The following is a 24383-nucleotide window of genomic DNA, read 5'->3' on the forward strand; positions in this document are numbered from 1 at the left end:
GGGGAGGAAACAGAGCCCATATTTTCCTCAAAATAACAATCGTGTGCTTTAACCAGCTCATCCCTGACCCTGGGGTCCTTCAAATACCAGGGGTTGATCGGGGCCACTCGGCCCGCCGAACCCTGCCGTGCATCAACCACCAGCCAAAGCGGAGAATGGTCCGAGATACCCCGCGCCAGATGTTTAACTTCCCGTATGAGGGATGCATGGGCCGAGGGCAGTAAAACGTGATCTAGCCTCGAGAGACTACCATGAGCACCAGAATGATAGGTATATTGCAACTGTCCCGGGTGAAGCAACCGCCAGCAATCAGTGAGCCCCAACGTCTCCAGGAAGTCGCTCAACCAAGTCTGGGCCCTCGGCAGTTCCCTGGGAGGGTGACGATCAAGCATTCCCGAGACCACCGCATTAAAGTCACCCCCAACCAAAAGCAAACCCTCGGGGAGGCCCAGGATAAGTCCACTCAGATCAGCAAAGGTGGTGGCCTGGAGGCCCGGGGGCACGTAGACAGAAATCAGAATAAGAACCTTCCCCTCCCAGCGCCCCACAATGGCGGCATATCGTCCCTTATCATCCAATATGACATCATCAATGGCCAAGGGGGGGGAGGCCCGAACCAGAATGCCCGCCCCCCTAGAGCCCGAAGTGAAACCCGAGTGCGCCACAAGGCGATAACCACGCCTATTCAAAGCGTAGCAATTGTTGCCAAGCAAATGAGTCTCCTGCAGTAAGACAACATCTGGAGTCAAACGTTTCAGCAATTGTAACACCACCCTCCTCTTAATCCCATCCCCCAACCCGTTCACGTTCCAACACAATAACCGAAGTCCCCTACCCCCCATCCCCGTGCCCAGCCCCTCCCCTGCCCCACACCCAGAGCAACTGCAAAAAACAGGAGAGCGCCTTTCCTTCGCCTTGCAAGTAACAAGAAAATTCAAACAAACAACCCAGCCCCCCCAACAATTGCAAAACAACTATACCCCCCACCCCGCACCCCTGCTGAAGACCAAAGAGCCCCATAAACTCGCAGTGTGCCTGTCGCCCAACCACCCAACTAATCTACGAAAAGAAAGCCCAGGAGGAGAAAGGACCCGTCCACCCCCCACCCACCCCCAAAAAAGAGACTATTACTTGCAAACATTAAAAACACAACATAGCACAGTTCAAAGCCAACGGGAAGGGTACGGGGTCAAAGTCAACAGTTACTCTTGCTCCGTCGGGCCACCTTCCGCCCGATCCGACTTGCCAGAGTCCTCAAAAGGTTCATGATCCATAGGCAGCGTGTCAAGCCAGTCACTCACAACCCCAGGATGGTCGAAGAAAAAAGTACGATCCTTATGTACCACCCGCAGACGGGCCGGAAAGAGCATGGCATACTTCATTGACCTTTCCCGGAGTCTCTTCTTGACCCCCTGGAACCCCAGCCTCTGTTTCTGGACCTGTTGTGTAAAGTCCGGATAGAAGCTGACAGTAGAGTTCTCAAAGGCAATGGGACCTGACTGCCGCGAAGCCTGCAGGATAGCGTCTCTGTCCCGGAAATGAAAAATCCTCGCAATGATAGGTCGAGGGTTAGCACCCGATTTAGGTGTGCCGCCGGGGATCCTATGTGCACGTTCGACAGCAAAAAACTTGCTGAGACCCTTGGGCGCCAGGTGGTTCAGCACCAGGTCTTCCACCAATAGGTCTGTCGAGGCAGCAGTCGATGATTCCGGGACCCCAATCAGGCGGATGTTATTGCGCCTGGCACGGCTTTCATAGTCCTCTAGGCGCCCAGAGTAATAATCATTGGCTTTCCTCAGATTCCCGACTTCAGCCTGCAAATCAGAGACGTCGGTGACCAGGCTAGAGGTCATAAGATCCAAGGATTTGACCTTTTCGTTTGTCTTCGCCAAGTACGCCCTGATCAGATTGACGTCAATCGCCACCGTATCCAGTTTGAGAGTCAAGGCCTCATATTGTTGCCCCAATGAGGCCTTCATACCAGTGATGGCGCCCATGAGATCTCGCAGCGAGGGCTCGTCCTCAATCGATGAGTCCTCCGGCATTGTCGTCGAGGTTTTAGCTGCTGCTCCCGGCGATCCCTTAGCTTGGGTGTACCGGTCCATAATGTTCGTTTGCAGAGCACTCCCTCGAACGCCTGGTTTAGGCCCGCGCTTCCCACCCTCAGGCTTGGTGGCCATCTTGGATCCTGGACCCGCACGGGTCGCCCGTTGACGGGTAAAAATGGTGACTGCGGTGGCAAATGTAGGACCAAAAGGGCGAAGGTGGTGCCAGTCTCGGATCCGGAAACCGCTACAGATCGGCAGTAGGAACGGAGAGACCAAGGGTGCAGGAGTGTCCGGCCGCCCACGGAGCCGACAAAGTCAGGTTGAGCTCCGGATAGAAATCGAAACCGAAAGCAATCGCCAGCCCACGCAAGTCTGGCAGTCCTTTGTTGTTCACTTACTGAACGGCAAGCGAGACAAGAGAGCGCGGGGCGTCGCCATGGAGCAGGCCTGAAAACTGCGACAGTCTGTAGCTCTGGACCCCGAAGTCCAAAAAAGTTCGTTGAAACAAAGAAATGAGCAGTAGAACTGTGCCAATAAACACCCGTCGTCTGAACCAGGATAAAGGACAGGATAGTCGATGGAGGTGGCGAGGGTCCGGGAGCCCTGTGCTCACGCGACCATCTTGGGTGCGCGCGAAGCTCCTCCAGGCCTCACTCTTAACCTTTGAAACTACCTAGCTCAGTCTTCTTCAGTGACCTACAATCCTTGTACCTCTTCAGCCTTCACTGGGAACCATAGCAATGTCGGTCTGTATTTAAGAGAGCGCTCATTACACTGAGTACATTTAAATATCCCCATTGATATGTAGGAACTTTCTGCCACTCAAAGAATTTATTTGACAAATGAAGGAAAACAGTGCATTTTATTACAGAATTTCCGCAAATATATTGCTTAGGAAGCCACAGATTTACCACTCATTTCTGAAGGGAAGGTCTTATAATATTTCATTGCGTCTAGGTGTGGTTTGGTAAGGAGAAATATTCATGTTAAGCAGCAAAGGAATTTACTTGCCAGGTAGGTACACTTGATGCACGTTAGACACACTTAAGCCACAGTAGAAATTATGTCTCATACGTTGTTTCCATACTTATAAATGGGACCTATCTATTCTATACTTTGAAAATATCAGATTTAAACATTATTCCAGAAGGTGAAATACTGGTTGAATCTCAGTTCATGTCCCAAGGAAACAACCCATCAGAATGCCTGTGGCAGACGACACCTTGTTAGAACTGTATTAAAAATACTTTAGAACCCATCCAACGTATGTATTGGGTGCTACTTCTGTTTGTTTCAGTGGAGGCGCACATGTATGTTGGCGGTGTTGCTTTATCATGTCATTTCTGCTGCACAGGGATGTCAATGGTTCTGTGCAACTTACCTTGGTTCTGTAAAGTTGCATTTTTTATATTTTTTTCAAAACTGTTGTGAATCAGGAAAAATATTTAAAAAAATTCGGCTATCCTGTTTTTTAGGTTTAAAACTATAATAACTGCTAAAACTCCATTGAAAGGGAAGCAGCCCTCATTCGAGTAAACACTGATGTACACCTGCACCAACACAAACTAAAATGATATTCAAAGACAGGAAAGTGAGAGCAAATGAGTTCTGTGTATTTCTTTCTGAAGTGGCTAACACGTTGTAACTTTGTCATGCAAGGTAGCAGCAACAAAGACTGGGCTAAGAATATTTTGCTTGGATTTTGTTGTTTAGGGATGTCACTAAAACATTGTTTGTTCTTATTTTTGTTTCCTCCAGTTTTATGTGCATGGATTAAAGATGCAGGGCCTAGCAGAATGCTTAGGCCTGATCTAATTATTTTATGCACTGTAGAGGACCTGAGAATATTGATGTTATATTTGATATTTCTGCAGTGTTGAATTCTGTCTCTGATTAGTGAAATGGCTGGTTCATAAGAATCTTGGCCAATGTGCATTATGACATTTTCCTACAGTCACAGAATGGGTAAAATACTTTGATACATCAGCCCCTTTTCCTACCAATTCAGTTTGCACAGCAGAACAAATTTCCAAAACCCTAGGCTTTAAACATTCAATGCAAGGGGTAGTGATAGGTATCTGTGAAAAGAGTGCTATCACAATGCCCATGGGGAAAATGGTGAAAAATGACACAAGGCTCTCCACGTACCAACAAAATCCATAGCGGCAAGGTGTCCCTCTTGCTTTTTTAATCCATTTATAACCCTTAGACAGAGTCCTGAAAGAGAAAGTGTGAGAGTTAGTGAGACGTGAGAGAGGGTATGGAGATGCAAGTGAGAGTGCAATACACATACTTTCTATTCTCAAAACAGTGTAACATTAGTCCATTGGGTCCACTGTCAATTGGAAGGCACTATATATTACTGTCCTTTAAATTGAATGTGCTTTATAACAATAACTGCAAAAAACTTGTTTTGTAAAGACTGGAAAATCAGTTTTTCTGTATTTTGGGGGTTTGGTAGCCGAATAAACACTGATCAGCACTGATTTCAAAATTTTTGGAGAAAATTCCATTGAAATCCACAAAAAACAAACACTGAAAACAGGACGGCTTAAACATTTTACAATGCTATTAGTTTTGAGTTGTTCTTTGTCTTGTTTTTTTTTTTTTAATAAAATGTAATTTCAAAGCTTTTTGCCCTAGGCCTCCGAAGTGTAGGGCCTACAGAGACATGTAAATAGAGGTATGCTTCTTTGCAGATAATGCAAAGATTTTGCAAACAACTGATAATTCAGAGTGATTGGCATTAAATGACGAGCCATGATTTAGATAGGTTAGATCATTGGATAGAAGTTGCTATCTTACTTTCAGTACAGAGAATTGAATGTAATCACATTTTTGTCCATAAGTCTTAAGACATTGTATACAAGCAATATGGTTTTAAATGCCAAAGCAGTAGTTGTATCTTCGAGTTGGTTATCTCTAATACATTTACAGTGTCTAGGCTGAGATAAGGCAGGAAGTGAAAAGGACTGGGTTCCTTGGAATCTCTTGTTGTACAGAGAGGTAATCTGAGCATACGAACAGAGCATGTGTGAACAGTGGTGGCCAGCATGGGTGGTGTGGCGGGCGCTTGGGGGGGGGCGCGTTGGGGGGGCGCAGGGGGGTGGATTGGGGTGCGTTATATAAAAATAAACTTACCTTGCCACTGGGTCCCGTCTCTGCTCCTGCTCTCCTCCTCTTGACTCGAGGAACAGGAAGCACAGCCAGGCCTCACTGACCAATCACAACGCTGTAATGTAGCGTTTTAATTAGTCTGAGTGTCCTGGTTCGACCCTCAGCCAGGGAATAGGGACCTGGGCATGCTCTCCACAAAGGCTGTAATGCAGCCTACATGGAGATCAGGAAAAGTGCACATGACTGGTTTGGGCAGCTCGAGAGGGCCACCAAGCAGTCATTGCGCACTTAGGAGTGAGCAAACCACTCCTGTCCTGCTCCGAGAGCAAAGCAGCCACGCCCACCCGCAAAGCAGCATGAAGCATAAAATGATAACTCAAAGTTATCATTTTATGTTTCGTATATTGCACTGTTTAAAAACAGTGGGGTGACACTCCTCCACCATAGTTGAGGAACCACCACTGTGTGAACACCGCACATTGTGCTTGAGATCTCATTGTTTTTGTTTTTGTTTTTTTTAAAGCCTGGTTTTGCAACTCACAGATAAAGACCCTGGCTTGCTCAAGACGTGATGCCAATGTGGAATCTGGCTTTTCACCGGAAGTTATAAGGCACACCAGTGGCTTAATAACCTAAATATACACTGACATAAGCATGTAGGAAATAAATAAAAAAACTTCTTAGGAAAAGACAAGGAGGTGGAAAGACCTGGCTGTCCTTATGTTGCATCACATTATTTTCTTACTGTTTTTATAAACCTCTTTTTTATTGCTTTAGATTTACCTTGTCATATCTCAACCAGTGTTCAGTTGTTTCTCGGTTAAGTTTTCTTTGTTCAGATACTGCTACATAGACATTCCTACACATCAGTCACAGAGCACTTACATTGATTGCATTGTTCTGCTTTTTTGGTTTGCACAATGAGTTTGGAAAGTGCATCAAAGAATCTAATCCCCTCACCTGAGACTAGAATGAACTAGAATCTGCTACTTTAGCACCCATTAACACGAGAATGGAGGCACTAGAAATCTATGGTTGCTAAGAACAGCCCCTTGCATTTTTCATGACACTTCATAAACCTACGTATTTTCTAGTGAATTGTGCATTTTGTTTCTATTAGTGTCCGCACTCACCGCTGGGAATGACTTCACTCACGGTTCGCTCTTCAATCTGACTGAATGTTGGCATACATGTGATAATGGGAATGAAATATCATTTATGAGTCTGGCATGTTCAGATAATAGCTGGAATTGAAGAGATCAGTTGATTTTCAAGCCTTTCAAAGTTCAGTGTATAGTTAGTTAAACCTTCGGCTAATATGTGGTTTAAGGCTTTTTTCTCCCAGCAGCTAAGTTGGATCCATCACATTGGTCTAAAGCGGTCTAACGTAACTGGAGAAACAATGCAACCAAGGCATAGAACACATGATGGCCATCTTACCATATATATATTGGATGTGGTTTTCTTTGCAATATCCAAGACTTTTTATCAGCATTGTACCTTTTAAGACATGTTTTTCTTTTCTTGCAGGCTTACAGACTTCGTTAGTATTCTCTAAAGAGTATGGGCTACTGGAGTTTGTCTATAAGTCGCTCAGTATTGAAGATGTAAGATTTGCTCTATTTATTTATTTTCCATTAGGGGAACAATGTGTACTTTCTTGGCATGTGAGGCTAATTATTTTAGACAACACATTGATTCTTCTATTCTTTCTTTCTTTCTTTTTTGCTTTGCTTTTAGTTTCGAGATTGCAGAGAAGAAGCCTTAAAATTCCTGTGTGCCTTTCATGAGAAGATTGGTCAGGATGTGCACCCATATGCCTGTGATATAAAGGTGTGTTATTGTGCGGTACCCAATAGGAAAGTCAGTCTACCTCAGTAGGAGTGTCTCAATGCTGCCGAGATCATATAATGTGCTTCCCAGTACGCAGGTGGGCTGTAATGAGTGTCATTACATATTCATCTTTGAATCCCGAGAAAAGTGGTACAATAACATAAATATGAAAATCACTTCAACTAAAACAGAATGCTTTTTTCTTGATGTGAAAATTACTTGTTCGTTTAATACAAATCATTACAAAGTTCTAGATTTCTGTACAACAGTCAAAAAGTTACACCTTCATACTCCATATACAATGCATAAAATAGCAGTGTTTCTACAAGGCAATACTACCAATGTTAAAGTTCTCAGAAAATAGTTAGATACGCACTTAAAACATTGCACTTCAGTGTAGCAACAACATTCCTGCAATCATTGCTAGCTGAAGTGCAGTGTTAATTTCAATCTTAGGATAAGCTAAGAAGTCTCTAAAATACTTCCTTACTTGTACCAACCAGTCTACATGAAGAAATTGAAAGTGCTTGCCACTATCTTCGACATTTTAACTACACATACCACCAGTCTGAAGGTATCTAAGTGTAAAACCATACTACAACATACAGATAAGTACACAGGATGTACTTATTGTTATGTTTGTGAGCTCGAGCCTACTGGTGAGCTCATAGGATTCCCTTTGGGTTGGTTTCTGCTGCTGCAATGTTCCAACGGCTCATGCACCAAATTTAAAATAATAAGAAGAATGTCTTCTTCCAGGACGACATTATTGTCATGGGATCAAGTAGAGCAGACAATGATAAGGTGCTGAGTGAGGTACTTCAAATTCTGGAGTTGAATGGTTTGGCTGCTGAGGAGTCAAAATATAAATTTGCAAGAAAGAGTGTAACATACTTGGGACATGAAATCAATACATCAGGAATTTGTCCAAAATCCGAATTAATAGATGCCATCAAGGGAGCACGTGTTCCACAGCACAAAGAAGAGGTCAGATCCTACTTAGGCTTGGCCGAATTCTATTCCAAATTTGTTCGCAATTTCTCTGAAAAAATAATTTGTATTAGACAACTGTTAAAAAAGGGGTGCAAATTTGTTTGGAATGATGAGTGTCAAATCTGTTTTGATGGTATCAAGAGATATTTGCTCAGCTCCGGCACTCAAAGGCTTTAAACCTAGTCTAAAAAGCTTCATCACCACAGACGCAAGTGGAAAGGGTCTGGGTGCAGTCCTATCCCAGGTGCAGGAGGATGGCACAGAGTGTGTGATTGCATTTGCTTCCAGGGCCCTCACTCCTACAGCAGAAAAGTACTCCGTTATAGAAAGGAAAGCTCTAGGATGTGTTTGGGGACTCAAACGTTTTAGACAGTACGTGTGGGGCACCTGTGTTACTGTAAAAACGGAACACAAGCCTCTCACAAAGGTTCTCACTTCAAAATGACTTAGCAATGTGTCTCCTAAGATCTCTCGCATGTCAGTGGAATTGTTGGACTTTGTATGTGAGATCATTTACGTAGCTGGTGTTCATAACCGAATAGCTGATTTCTTAAGTAGGTGTCCGTTGCCAGTCGTTGGTGAGGTTAAGAATGAATGGAACGATTGGCTGATAGCAACTACTTTCGGAGAAGAATTACTCAGCATTTCTAATGAGGCATGGATCAAGTGCTTGTCTCAGTACAAACATTTAGTGTCAGTCATTGATCACATCCATGCTGGTTGGCCAGAGAAAGCACATTAGGGTAGTACCTTGCTTCCTTTTTTGGAGGTCAGGAAGGAATTATATGTGGAAGGTGGTCTTCTACTTAAAAGTGGCAGGTTGGTTCCACCCATAGACGTTCAGTACAAGCTCATCAATCTTTGTTATGTGGGCCATCTAGGAATTGTAAAAAGTAAATGTAGGTTCAAGCAGTCTTATTGGTGGCCTGGTGTGGATAGAGACATCAAAAGAGTTGTTAGGGATTGCGTGCAGTGTGCTAATTCCGATAAAAGTCTTGTCACGTACAGATCAGCTTTGCACCCTATTGTCATTCCTGGCATGCCATAGGAGAGAGTAGGTATTGATGTTTTTGGATCTGAAAGAGACACCAATTGTTCGCAGGAATTCATTCTGGTATTATTTGATCACTTCTCAAAGTGGCCTGAAGTCAAAGTTGTTGAGACGGCTGATACGGAGAATGTGTTGCATTTCTTGGCTGAGGTTTTTGGATGTGAAGGTTTACCCAAAGACCTAGTTTCTGACAATGGTGGACATGTCAGTGACCGCTTCAAAAAATGTATTATGAAAGCAGGGATAGTTCCTAGAACTACTTCTCTATATCATCCAGAAGGAAAGGAAGTGTTGAGCGCTTTTAATAGAGTTATAAAGGGGATTATTGAACTCTCTTTTAGCAATCACATGGATTGGGAGGATGAATTGAGGAAGACTGTAACTGCATACAGGGTGACAAGATGTGAATCCTCTGGTCATTCACCTTTTGAGTTGATGAGAGGGAGATCGCCTTGCACGAAGGACAACATGGGGTAGTTGAATAGCACTACTGTGTCATGGTCTGTTAAGAAGGTGAGAGACTCTCTTGTGAGTCAGACGAAGTATAAAAACAAATATGACCAATAACATTGGTCTAAAAATGTGTGTTTACGTGTTGGTGATGTGGTTAAGGTAAAAAAAAGGGAGGTTGACACGCAAAGGGGAAAGTACATTTTCAACTCATCTTAAATTAATTAAAGTTTTATGCAATTCTGCTCTGCTCAGCGATGGGAAAGTATGGCATGCCAATAGAATAGCTTTGTTTAAAGGTAAGAGCAATACTGTTTCAGACGTATTTGTTTGTGACAGCAATGTTGGTTGTAACCCACAGACTAATGTTTGTCTGTTAAGGTATGATTGGATTGAGGATGTTGTCTCTTCAGAAAATTCTATTCATCATGTCACATCTTTACCTGTATGTTCACGTCAAGGTTCAAGGACATGTCCCTTTACTGTGTCACCAATGGCTGATTCTAATGTTCCAGAAGGGGAGAGTTGTGTTGGCAATGGACAGGAGGGTAGTACAAAGGGTGGAGAGGTCACCAGAGTTGGTAGAATTTGTGGCAAACCAAACCGATTGGATGATTATATTTCTCACATATGTCAAGTTTAGTAGTTGTGCTCAATTACACCTTTCATGCCTTCTTTTGTGCCTCTAACTGCTGCTTTTAGTTTTTGTGTTCTTTACTTTTGTACTGGAAGTGGAGTGGGGTCTTACACCCTTATTTTCGAAGCTATTGTATTTCTTTGTGTTGTTTTGTAAGGGGATGGAAGTGTTATGTTTGTGAGCTCGGGGATTCCAATGCCTGAGTTACCTCGCAACATGGAATGCTATGTGGTCACTAGTGGAGAGAGCAAGGAGATAGATGAGAGGAGGATCTTTTGTTTCTCCTCTACGTCGTTTTCTGGATTCAAGTCTACACTAAATGTGGATCCCAACATACTCGACTCGGAGTGATGATTTGCGACACTTATTAATACATATTGAATTATTACCCAAATGGTCTAAAAACCAGGTAAGATTTATAAATAATTGCTTTTCATAAGTCTGCCAAGTATAGTTCATCGTAACAATTTAACCAGTTCTTTAGCTGTCAAATCCATACATTTATCAGTCTGTCAGTAAATTGTATTCCTATTCCACACTTTACTATGTAAAGTGCAGTGCAGTTACAGGTCCAAATACAGGCGTAGACGGATAAATGACTACTTCGCTTTGTCTGCAATCCTGCCTTGTGAACTTCATTTGAGGGCTGATGTATGGCAGTAGCTTTTGGTGCAGCACCTTTTAAATCTGGCAAAACCAACCTTTTATTTTATTTTGTCCAGCAGCCCTTCAGCCCATTGTCTTGCTTTGGAGAGATCTCTTCAGCCATTGTCTTAGGACATTGACAATTGCATTTGGCACAACCCATTTTAGTCCCACCATCATGCCATTTGGCGTTTCGATGTATGCTTCTGCCTCCTAAGAAGTACCTAAATTGGAATGGATGTAAGAATATGTGTACATCTGAAGAGTAAACACAGTATTGTGTCAGATTAAATGATCTCATACCTGCATGGTTTATAACAAGTCAAGTCCATTTGGTCTGGCATGGGCTGCCAGCCTTTTGGCTTTGTTAGTGTTTGTTTTGTCTTCTCATGGTTTTTGTAAAACTTTCTTTTGGGTGAGCTGCCTGGCCCTTACACACATTAAGGAAAAATGTATTTTTGGTCTCAATAAGCACATTTTTGCCCTGGCGCCGAATGGTACTACTTTGTGTGCAGATTTGCCTTTTTGTGAAAGAGGAGAGTGCCGTTACTCCCAGTGAAGATTTTCTCTCTTAGTGACTCACAGTGAAGTTAGCCATTGGCTGAATTGGGCTGTCACACTGCCCCATGCAGTATGCTGTAGTTGGTAGAAGAGAAACAACAACAGAACAGTGGGTGAAAATGGTTGGCAGAAAGCCTCTATAAATAAGTATATTATACATATAACTTCAGTAAAAAAAGGGTATTGGCTACCAGTAAGCCCGAAAAGCAATCCTTTGTTATCCTTTTATTTTTATCTTTAGGATTATTTGGTTGCTCTTTTGGTCATTCATACTGACCACTGTTCGGGGCATGGCTACTCTTGAAGTAAAAAAAAATCAGTCTGCCTGTGACTTTGGCAAAGCCAGTACATCTTGCTTATAACTGAAAATGCAGATCAGACATTTAGACTTTGCCAGTTCTTGTTACATGGGTGACACAGAAATAATATTTTGATTTATGGAGATTGACATTCCGACTGTTTTGGCCCATGCTTAATTAGATCTGCTAGGAACCTGCTCAATTTATAGGGAGCATTCTGATGAAGGAGCCTTTTAAAGACCTAAAGAATGGCCCCCTGTTAGAACTGGGGGACTCTAGTTGGCTGAGGTGGGTAACTTAGTCCAAATAGGGACCCTTGCTTCTAGTCAGGGAAAGGAGGGACACACTCTTAGAGAACCCTTGCTCACCCTCCGGTAGCTTGGCACGAGCAGCCAGGCTTATCTCCAAGGCAATGTGTAAAGTATTTGCAACCACACTCCCAGTAACACAGTGATAACACCACAAATGGACACCACACTGATTTAGGAAAATAGCGGTATCTTTATCAAGAAGAAATACGTTGAGACCAAACGATAAAAATATCCAGCATATGCGTATTCGTAATATTTCACTGGGCCGGTTATTAGGCCCTCAATCACTTGTAGGTTCTTGCGGTATTAATGAGTAGTTCACGATGATCTAATGCAGTTCTAATGCAATGTTATGCAGTTCGTAATGCAGTTCATAATGTAGAAATAAGACAGTCCTTAATGCAAGTAATAATGCGGTTAGTAAAAGCAAGTAATAATGCAGTTCGTAAAAGTAAGTACTAATGCGGATCGTAAAAGCAAGTAATCGTGCAGTTCGTAATGCAAGTACTAATGCGGTTCGTAAAAGCAATTCGGCACCGATCACGGTGCTAGTGAAGGTCTTTATGCCACTCTTGGCAGACTTGCGGTCATCGACTGCTAAAATATGCCCCCAATACTGTTATGAAGGAAACAAAGTGCAGCTCCACAATCCGACTCCGGTACTGCCACTCCTCGGCGAGTACCGGCCGCGATACTGACTTGAGCGGAGGGTCGTGCTCCAAAGATGAGTCAGCCCCAGAACGGTCTCTCGAAGCACTCACTCCGCCCCAGGCAGCGACACACGCATGCTCACGGAGCGTTACCTGGCGGGTGCAGTCTCTCTCTCCTCGCGGCTTGGGCGTCACGCTGTTCGGCTTCGGGTTGGCGGCGGCTGCTCCTCGTAGTGAGAGTCGGGCAACCAGGGGACAACCTAGCAGCTGATCGACTCCCGGCGCGACTCTGTTGAGCTTGGGCAAAGGACCTCGGACCCACGATGGTGAAGTTTCACAGGTATCTCCTTGGCAAAGGCAGACTCGGGCCGGCGGCGGTGATTTCTCACGGCTCCCCCTTGGGACGACGGTCCGGGCCTATGGCGATAACGATCACAGCTCTTCTGGTCATGCGGTCGATCGAAGCAGAGCACAAGACGGCTCTGGGTCACACGGTCACGGGGCAATTCTCACAAAGGTCTCAGGCTGCAAAAATCACAACCACACAGTGTCGCTGAGACACACTTGGAAACTTTAATGTTCCTGAGTTTCCACAACAGGGAGTCAGCTCCTCTCTGGCCCTTGGAGACAAGTTACTTCAGGGCACAGCACAAAGCAAAGTCCTTTCAAGAAGGGGGACACAGCACACAGCAAAGTCCCTAGTCCTCTCCTTAGTCAAATCAGCAAACTGCAGGCCAGCCCCAGAACACACAGCGAGGGCAGTCCTTCTTTTCAGTCTCTTCAGCAGTTTTTCTTTGGCAGAAGTTCTTCTTGATCACAAAGTATTTTCAATAGTTTTTCAGGCTTGAGTTCAGGGGTTTCCGCTCACATTTATACCCCTAAATGCCTTTGAAGTCTTTGTGTTCAGGAGGCTCTGAGCCTGGTTCAAACCAGACGTGGGTGCAATTCCTGCCAGTGCACACCTTCCTTTTTTGATAGTGCGGGTCTGGGCCTCAGACACTCCGCAGGAGGTGGAGCTGTTCTTTTGTGGCAACAGCACAGCCCTCTTCGCATCAAAGGGGCTACTCCTCCCACCACACCAAATGCAGGCCATCCTGTTGCTGTCTCCCCTACTCCTCTCTGGTGTCAGTACACTCACCAGACCCTGTCACATCCAAACCCACACAGTCCATACACAACCAGGCAGAGGCATGCAGGATGGTTAGGACAAGAAAGCCACTTCTGAAAGTGTGGTTTCTAAACACACAATTTAAAAACCATCTTCTCCATCTTATGGCTATGGGAAGATATGCTGGAAACATGTGACATAGCATTCCCAATTCTGTCCTATGGCCAATATGACCTTGCAACAGTGAAAAACGAATTTGGCAGTATTTCACTGTCAGGACATGGTACACACCTCAGTACATGTCCTACCTTTCACATCCATTGCACCCTGCCCAGGGGGGTACCTTGGGCCTACTATAAGGGTGTCTGATGCAGGGCTCGACAAATTCACTCGACCGCTCGCATTTGCGAGTGAGATTGATTAAGGACGAGCTATTTTTAGGTCCTACTCGCCCTTTCTGGCGAGTAGGAATACAAACTTGACACTTGACCTCTGCCTCTGAAAGCAGAGGAAATGTGACAAGATAGGAAGATTTAAAGGCATCTTTATTGCTCACAAAGTAAATGAGCAATAAAAATGCTTTTAAATCTTGTTAACTTGTCACATTTGCTCAGTTTTCAGAGTTTGAGGTCAAGTTCATTTAAGTTAGGTCGAGGAGATTTTGTAGTTTACTAGACCTGCAGGTCTAGAGCATTTTTTATGATTTGTCGAGCCCTGTGATGTGCATAAAAAAGGGAAGCGAAAGCCTGGCAAATGGGTGCACTTGTCAGGACAACGAGGCATTTAACAAACTGCGCGCAGGCACTGCAGTGGCAGGCCTCTGATCTCTTTTTAGGGCTACTTGTGTGGGTGGCACAATTAGTGCTGCAGGTCCACTAGAAGCATTCGCATTACCAACCCTGGTGCACATAGTTCACTTTACTAGGGGCTTTACTAGTAAGACAAACATACCAATTATGGACAACCAATTGCCATCACACTTTTATACAGGGAACTCTTGCACTTTGACACTGATCAGCAGTGGCGAAGTGCCCAATGCATCAAAGTCGGCATCACAATGTCAGAAAAAGGTCTAGGAGGAAGGCTAAAAGTTTAAGGAACTTAAGCCAAAAAGGGCCAAATCCAACACCCCCTCATCTGATCTGTATGCAAGAAAGGGGCATTGTTGGTGCACCATTGTGCTTTTATTTCTTCTGAAGTGGGTGCAAACTGCAAACACTGTTATGGGATTACACGGTAGTGGGGTGGGAGCACGTGGAGAATTAGGGCTGTGCACTAAGTGATCTTGTAACTGTGAGGAAACGTAAGCTGCAAGACCCTGTTTCTGGTTGTTGTATGGAATAGGTCAGAAGGAATGACAGTGTCAGAGGTTCAAGCGAATTAGATATAAAGTGGTCATGATGGATAACCGACCGTCTTCAAATGAGCAGGAAGCTAAGAGGAAAGAAATTACTTGCTCAGATCTATACAAAAAGTGAGGAACTGCACCAAATGACTTTCTTTTTCCAGTATCCCTCAACACATTGTAAGGAGTCCATGGTCTATGTGTGTTTAAAAAAAAAAATAATAATTATGTTGCGTGGGACGGTACTCCTATAGTGAGCAAAGACCCCAGCTATCTAATTTAAAAACTACAACTTTACTGTCCAGCTAGGCATCTCAGATCAAGTGACAAAGCTTTGCTCGCTTCCCCACTTAACAGAAAATCCCCAACAGGAGGTTGGTCTTTTCCCTATTTAGCTCCTCTGTACTGAAACATGTTACCTTACCACATGCGTACTTGCTCTCACCAACTGAAATTCAGGAAAACTGCTCAAGCCAGAATTGTTTTCATTGGCTCTTCCTTTGCCTGCAATCTTTCTGTGCTCCTGGGGCGATTTGTGCGCTATATAAGTTAAATTAACATAGCAATTACGTGATATTCATTAGCAGTCTTTTTTTGCAAAATGTTTGTTTTATGCTCAGAATGAAGCGCATAATGAAAACTTGTTACAAGCTTGTCATTTGTAAATTTAAATATGCATGGTTGCTAAGGGAATCGTCATGCTTTACAGTATGACAAAATATCTTTAACAATTGGTAGAATATAGATTCAAAGGTAAAGTGGTAAAAAGACTTCTTGCAGAATGACCATAAGAGTTGTAAACTCTGAGCTACCTGCTGGTGTGATAGGTGTAAACCTCAAACTGTGTGTGTATATATATATATATATATATATATATATATATATATATATATATATATATTACAGAACATCAATATGTCCCCCTTGAACCATGTTTTATGAAGTGTAAAACACTTAGAACACTTAAAACCAGATTTGCTAAAGACGTGCCATTGCAAAATTATCAAAGTCTCGCAAGGGCATTTCCTGTCCAGTTCAGAAGGTTTTTGGCGCTGAAAAGATGTAGCTTTCTCAGCGCACAAAAAACATGTGTCCCTTTGTGCCAAGAGAACCTTACTGGGGTAGATCAGTGCAAATACACATGTATTTTGACACCAGACCCCAGCTACTAAGATAGCCTGACTGGCTTTGCATCAGTAGTTAACACCTCCTGGAAGCAAACGTTAAAAGGGGAAAATGTATTTACTTCCCAAATAAAAAACCCTGGCATGCAATGCAGGTGTGCTGCAGTGCTCAGCACAGCTGATACCTCCGGGTAGAAGATATACCAATGTGTTATTTAGTGTGTATTATAAATATACCTATTTTTATAACTACACTGAGGTTCTTTTTCGTTGAACCTACACTATATGCTTAATTCTTGTAAAACAAGCTGCTTAGCACTCTTCGACTAAGCCTGAAGGCTGCTCTCCTCAGTTGCGACTTAGAGCTTTCAATGGTTGTTTAAGACCACTAAAATCCGCATAAGGGTTGTCTGGATTAGTGAAGGTGCTTTACTTCAGTAAGTGTGCATCATATACTAAGACAGCCATTTTACAGGACCTTTCTGAGTGCTGCACTGTGTTGCCTGAAAAATGATTAAATCTGGCCCTATGTTTAGTAAGGTAAACACCCTTGGAAGTTTTTGACTGTACCCAACCACCCACTAGCATTCAGAATGAGAGTGCCTGTTTGAGGAACTCAGCACCTTATAAAGCTTTTTAAGCCATTATGACCAACTTGAATTTGATGACCTTAAGGTAAACAGAGCGGATTGTGCCTGCAGGCTATGTACTTTTGGCATCTCATTCTTCTTCATATTCAGCTTCATCTTTGCAAGTAGGTAATTACCCTCATAGTCAAGATGCCATGACCCTGTGTCACAATCACGTTCCCATATGTATTTGTACAAGTAGCAGCACAATACTACTAATACCACAACTCCTTCATACTTAACATTCATTGTCGCTGTTATCCACTTAAAATTACCCATCTACACCTCCCTCCTTGATGCATAATTCAACTTGTCTACAGCATTGCACTGAAAATTCCCTCCACCCACTACTCTGGTGGTTCAAGATGGCTTCTCAAAGGTCGAGTCTCCAAAACTTTAAATGGCAACCTCTTTGGAAACAGTAACCATAGTCCCAAAAATTCAAATGCTAGAATATTCTTGTATTCTCTTTTTTTTAATTTTTTTTAAGGTTTTGTGAACTCACGGAAACATGAAAGTTGTTCTCTTCGGCCCTGTTCACGAGAGCAACATGGCTGTAATTGGTTCAAGTACTTTATCTGAACGATTAACCTATAAATGAAGGCAAGGGCGTTGACTTGCAGGCTAACCGGCTCAGTATTTTATATATTTTAAACCTGCTGAGTCTGATCTTTTTAGATGAACTTATATGCGGCCAATTTTACTTGATTTTGAACTGCAGGGGTTGGACATTTTTAACTGGGGAGCGGGGTTCCAGGGTGATCTGTTTTTGGCAAATTTGTATTGAATCTGCATTTGCACTTAAGTTCATCAAAGAGACGCCTTGAGACGCAATCTTGGTAAGCACTCTAGTTGTTCTCCCAACTACTACTATAAATGAAGGCAGGGGCGCAGTAGCACCAGAGGCTTCACACATCTGCGCCAAATCTGGGCAAGAGTTCAAGAACCCTGGTCTTTTTACCAAAACCGTGCTGACCTACTCCTCTGAACAGCTGTATGCATTGAAGGCAAGTACTAAGGGTAGTTGCTTGCATTCTATTAATCCCAATGAAGACATTTTGTGATGCATTACCTGCAACTTCAAATTAGGTTATGGATCCTCCTCTTATATATTCCTACCCTTAAGAAAGAGGAAATGTAGCAACTGTTCTTGCTTGACTGCAGGTCATTAGCGCAACAAAAATTGGACTTGTTTTCACTTATTAGTGAAAAGCAGATAGATGTGCTGCTTCTTGCAGAAACCTGGCTACAAGAGACAACTCCATGCCGGATGTTATACAGGCTTTACATTCTGGTTATTTTATTGTCCGGAATGATGTGGCAAGATTGCCATAATTGATAAAGATTCATTGAAATGCATCCTGAACACATTAAGCATACCTGATTGTGATAGTGTCTAATTTTTATTGAATTTTCTCCTACCTTCACTATCTCAGGATCTTGGTTAATCGGCCTCCATGTCCATGTACACAGTTTGCTCAGGCCCTTACCGAAGCGATTGTCAATTTGGCAGTAGACAAAGCTAACTTTACCCTTTTTGGGGACTGCAATATCCATCTGGAGAACCTCAGTTGTGCAGTGGCCACTAACCTAATTCATGATTTAGCATGCCTTCAACTGGCGCAACTTGTTGATGGCTCTACACATAAAAATGGACATTTTATTGATCCAGTATTTAGCAACCTTTCTAACATTCGTAAAGCAACCACTCTCCGTTACTTGGTCTGATCATTATTTAATACCTATCATTCTGTCAGTTCAGGCCAACAATATCCCTCTTCAACCGATCTGTGGGATTGATCGATGTTGGGGAAAACTAGACCTTATAGAATGGGAGCATATTTTGTGTAAATATTTACAGAATAGATTAAGACCTCCCTTGATCACACTATTCCATTCAGGAACCATAATTTGGCACTTCATGCCAAAAGATCTCCTTGGTTTGACTCACATTTAGTGGAGCTTAAGAAGGAGTGTATAAAATTAGAATGGAAGTGGAGGGAGAACTGTGATTCGAAGAGTAAATTAGAATACAGGAAGGCTATAAAAACACAATGTGAAATTAGAAGAGCTCAGTCATCCTATTACCCATCCAAAATGGGACGTGTCGATTTCAACCGAAGAAATCTTTCAAATAGTTCAATCTTTTATGGATAATTCTTTGAGGATGGCTGATTCCTCTCCTTCGACGACATGCTCTAACAATCTGACAAATTTATTTCAATTTTTTTTTATATATATGAATTACTCTCTGAAACAGTAAAAAAGAAGCAAATATCTGTTTCTTCGTGGCAACCTAACTCACTTAAGGAAGTACTTCCTTCCCTTTGATTAGAGAGAATGATCTGCAGTCATTACTTAATGTCGTTAAAACAGACTTAAAAGTGTGGGCATAACTGACATAGCACTAAAATGGCTCTCCTCCTTTCTTAAGGCCATGAGCTTTCAAGTGTATGACAAACCATGCTATTCCTGGACTTGCTCCCTGAAGTGTGGAGTTTCCCAGGGCTCATCATTAAGCCCTACACTATTCAATCTTTGTTAGTAGATTGACAAAGATCGTACAATCTCATGGCCTGTCATTAGTATCATTTGCAGATGATTCCCAAATTATCTCTCTTGCTCCGAATAATCGATCACAAACACATCTACCCAGATCTGGTCTAAAGGAGCAAGCCAAATGGAGTGCTAGTTTTTTGCCTGAAACTCCATGGAGATCAAACCGAAGTAATGGTAGTTGGTAATGATGTTGACCATCGGTCTTCGATTAGCAAACACTCAGAACTGTAGTGAAGAGCCTAGCTATACGGATAGAAAAAAAACTTCCAATCGAGACGGAGGCCGGAAAGGTAGCACCCAGCTGTTATGGCATGTTAAGAATGCTTAGGGAGGTATTAGAGTAAACAAACAATGGTTCTGCTATCTATCTCTCAAGGAATTCATTAATGATCGAATCCACCCACCCACCATGGGCTAACCATTTAATGTTAGAAGAAAAAATATTTTTTTCAAAAAAGGTCTCCCAAATGTTTCAAATAATCATGCACAAATCAATCAAACAATTCATGTGTATTAAAGATATAGTGTATACACACACACATATACACAAAAATAATAACGTATACAGTGTATAAATGAATACATATATAAATCACATCACATTACAAACATTTACAATGTGTAAAAGATTACATATATAACACGCATCACATTACAATACACAAAAATAATTATCATATATAAAAATGATTAATTCTTATCATGTCCTTTTCCTATTTGGTAGTCTTGTGTCAAATATCACTGTTGAATTGCACAGTCACTTATTCAACACTGACTAAGACGTTTAGTTTATCATACACGTCGACGTTTCGACCCCTCCTTATCACGCGCAAACTTGATATTGTTAATCTGGGGTCTTCATCAGGACTATACAAAGTGTGTGAAACCTATACCAAAAACCCAAAATATATCTATATTAAAATTGGGATTCATACTACTTGGAGAGAACTTAATTCCATATGGAACTCTATAGTTAATGCTCACCGTTCAAAATCGATGTAGCGTCTTGAATTTCAGATAAATCGGAGGACGGGGTCTCAGAAGTACACTCCACTTCCACTGACCTTTAGTATCAAAAATAAATTGGGTACCCTTGGTTAATAATTAAATGTCTGATGTCCAGGGACTCAGTTGATGATCTAGTGAGAGCGCGAGACTCACATCCTTATGCACTACATCAGAGTTCCACGTATTCAAAAAACGCACATTACGGCAACCCAGCTCCATTATGTACAAAGTCACGCTCACAGTCTGGAGAGGAACCAACAAGGATCTATTATATACCAGGCCATTATTTACACTCAAAATTGACTTATATATACCTCATGCCAATTACTAGACTCCCAAGACGTACCTCGTTGAATGTCTTCACTTCCAAAACTCTTATGCTCCAACAAAACTACCGTGGATAAATCAGTACTCCATCATATATTCCGATTATGGCTTCTTATTAGGCTACAACGAGAATGTAGATTACCATTAACAAATTGAAAATCTCCACACATAACTGTGCTTAGAATTAGTTTTACGGCGTGGCTTACCTAAAACATGTGTGGTATCACTCGACAGCGCAGGCATTTGCCAGGAAATCAAGTTATGCTAACGGGCGCACATATGCTGCCTCCAAGCGCGGTTAGGCAAAACGAAAGTTACACAAACCATTAATCACATGCACGTTAAAATCCGTGTTCGCACTCGGGAATAAATGTCAAGGACGGCAAATCCATACCTTTAAGCGTTCCACCACCGTTTTGAACGCCGAAAGAGGTGTGCGAACCGGAGTCCTGTGCAAGTGTTTTGCCCTGTTCTTTGCACTTATTCTCGGCCCCGAATACCCCCCTCCCCTCGCCCACACACACACATGGAAGGCGTGGAGAGATTAGTGAACCAGTAAATTGAAGTATGCCAGTTCTTCCTTTGTGTCTGTGACCACGAAGAGGGTTTTTTGTAATAAAAAATGATTACTAGATTAAAACATCATAATGCATTTATTGTAAGCCCCGGCTAGGAATGGGCTTTAGTGTGTTCAACACATTTACCGCCAAGAAAGAATCGTCATTTGTCAGTATTTCAGACACCTCCCTATCTATTCCTCCCTTGCGTTCTGCTCCATGGTTGATGTCTTGCAGAGTGCTTCTAGAGGGCAAAGGGGTGTGCTGGCACTACGTTTTACCGGGAACAAGGAGGCACATGAAAGTGAGTTGTTCAACAGGAGGCCCGGGGTTCCTCCGGCCCGCTTGGCAGCTGCAGTGTTGTAGAAGTAGGCTTGGGGTGAGATTGCACCTTGCCTCGCTCGCGCTCCTTCTCTCAAAGACCCTGTTTACGTGTGTGCTATTCTTCACGCAAAGCTGCTAGCCTGGTGCATGATGGATCCTGTAATGGCAGGTGGGATCAGCTAGTGGCGAGCTCGCTGCATAGCCTGCTTCTGAGCCGCCCCTTTCGCAGAGGAGGTAAGGGTTTTACACAACACAAGTCACGTAAATAACAGAAATAAAATCTGCGCCAAGCTCCGTGGACACCTGTCTCTCGGGTTATCTATGGCTTAGTAGGGATTATGAGCAAAACCCATCTAGGAGATACAATGAGCACTCTGAGGAGGAGGGGAGCGGGAGTGGGTGGGAGCAGCGAGGGCAGGGCACCTGCACACTCACCAACCCATTTAGGAGATAAAATGAGCACTCTGAGGAGGAGTGGAGCGGGGTTGGGGGAGCAACGAGGGGCAGGACGCCTGCTCACTCACCCCTCGCATGTGCTGGCCAGGAGAAGCAGCTATAAAAAACATGCCCGGAAGTAGGACGCACACGAACGCGCTTGTGTCCGCCGCTGCAGGAGAAGACCGCCATCTGTTTCCAATTAAACAGATGGCGCTGATGCTCGGTCCCGAGCACTCTAGGCCAGGGAACAGAGAAGGGGGGCCAATTGCGTGCTGTCTTTCTTAGAAATGGCGCAAAAAAGGGAGTTAGGTCCTTAGTGGAACTGAGGGGGGCTGGACCGTTTTATGCTAAATAGACAGAAGAAATGCCCAACCTCCTCGTATCTTAATAGTGCAATTATTTTAACAAGACCAAATGTAAATTAATCAAACCTGGTCAGGTACTTTTATTTATACCCATCACTCATCAGTTTACTTTTTAGAAAGTCATATATTTTTTAGGCAAAAGAAGATATGTACATTTATGACATCACATAACCAAACAAACACTTTTAACAAAAAACATACATGAAAACTTACATCCAAATGACATAAACATTGAATATTAACAATTCATTTCCTCAATAATTGCGAATCAAATCCTTTTTCTTAAAATAAACAGAAACAAAGCGAAGTTGGATCACAAGAGTAACAACATGTAAATATGTATTTCACAGTATCAATAAATGGTAGAATAACTCTTGTTGTAGTGCCAACGCGTTTCAGGTTTGAGTGACAAGTTCTCGAACCCTCATCAGGGCTTTGTTATTTCTCTTTATCAGTAAGGCTGGCGGCGTTTTCATTGATGCCTAGTGGCAGACGTTGTTCTCAATTTCAAATTTCTCCATGTGCACCGTCCGGCGCCTCTTGGAGGGAGGAGGTCGTGATGGCTGTCAGCAGTCCTTATTAATGTGTCCCAGTTCACATTGACATATTAGTGATCAATCCGGGGCTGTTGATTGTGTTTCAGACCTGTGCTTCAAGAACCGAATGTGTTTTCTCCCTCGTTATCTATTCAGAGAAAATGGCCCGGTAGGGTCTGTTGTTTTTGCTCGTCTGTTGTTACGCACTTGATGCGTTCCTCACTTCCTCAGCTAACCGGCTCAAACTGGCTATGACAATAATGTTGGAATACCTGACTTGCAATGTGAGTCTGTTATGTATCAAAGATTGTCAATAAATCAAAAATGGACTAGCTAAATAATCAAAAGAAAATAAATTATTTTAATTTATCAAGGACTCAAGTATGCTTCGTCAATGGTTTTTTGGCACCTGGTAGGTGTGCTCAGAAAGCCCTCACCCACCAACCTAGTTGGTGGCATGCTTCATCATCGGGCCCACCCAGTGACACCTAGCGTGTCCCGGGTGTGCTTCGACGCCTGAAGACAGCGGAGCAGGTATGTCGCTGTGTGTGCGGTGAAGACTGTTATGGATCGTGATTTTAAAACGGCTTGGCGGGGATCCCAGTGCCCGAGGGCAAATACACTTTATTAGCTGGGTCACCGTCAGCGGTTAAAAAATAAGGCTTATTGGATGTTAGAGGCGAGTTACGACCTCCCACATCCTGGGGTGTGTCAACATGTTTCAGCCAGTGCCTTATTACTATGCTGGCTTTCTTCAGGACGGATAAAAAGGTGTGTGCAATTAAAATTAGTGAGTGTATATCCAGACTATGTGTATACACGCCCTAAAGTGTTTTTCTATGTGTGAGTGGGGAATTCCCATCTCAAGAAAACACGCTATTTTGTAAAAAGTGCTACTTCATGGTTTGAGAAGTGGCATAGGTTGACCTGAGTTCTTGGTCAGAGCCTGCCGTGGACCTGTACTGCCTCCTTCGCTGCACCACATAGTCTGGATATACACTCACTAATTTTAATTGCACACACCTTTTTATCCGTCCTGAAGAAAGCCAGCATAGTAATAAGGCACTGGCTGAAACATGTTGACACACCCCAGGATGTGGGAGGTCGTAACTCGCCTCTAACATCCAATAAGCCTTATTTTTTAACCGCTGACGGTGACCCAGCTAATAAAGTGTATTTGCCCTCAGGCACTGGGATCCCCGCCAAGCCATTTTAAAATCACGATCCATAACAGTCTTCACCGCACACACAGCGACATACCTGCTCCGCTGTCTTCAGGCGTCGAAGCACACCCGGGACACGCTAGGTGTCACTGGGTGGGCCCGATGATGAAGCATGCCACCAACTAGGTTGGTGGGTGAGGGCTTTCTGAGCACACCTACCAGGTGCCAAAAAACCATTGACGAAGCATACTTGAGTCCTTGATAAATTAAAATAATTTATTTTCTTTTGATTATTTAGCTAGTCC

General features: G+C 43.1%; 1 protein-coding gene across 1 annotated transcript in view; it reads left to right on the forward strand.

The window, feature by feature from the left end:
- Positions 1-24383, forward strand: part of PRKDC (protein kinase, DNA-activated, catalytic subunit) — a 3158350-nt gene that overhangs the window by 11153 nt on the left and 3122814 nt on the right. The window contains exons 2-3 of the mRNA XM_078687323.1: positions 6696-6772; positions 6906-6998. Coding sequence (XP_078543449.1) covers positions 6696-6772; positions 6906-6998 — 170 coding nt within the window. The remainder of the gene's footprint in view (positions 1-6695; positions 6773-6905; positions 6999-24383) is intronic.

This window comes from Lissotriton helveticus, chromosome 4_1, assembly GCF_964261635.1.
Source record: "Lissotriton helveticus chromosome 4_1, aLisHel1.1, whole genome shotgun sequence".
In the NCBI taxonomy this organism is placed as follows: Eukaryota; Metazoa; Chordata; class Amphibia; order Caudata; family Salamandridae; genus Lissotriton; species Lissotriton helveticus.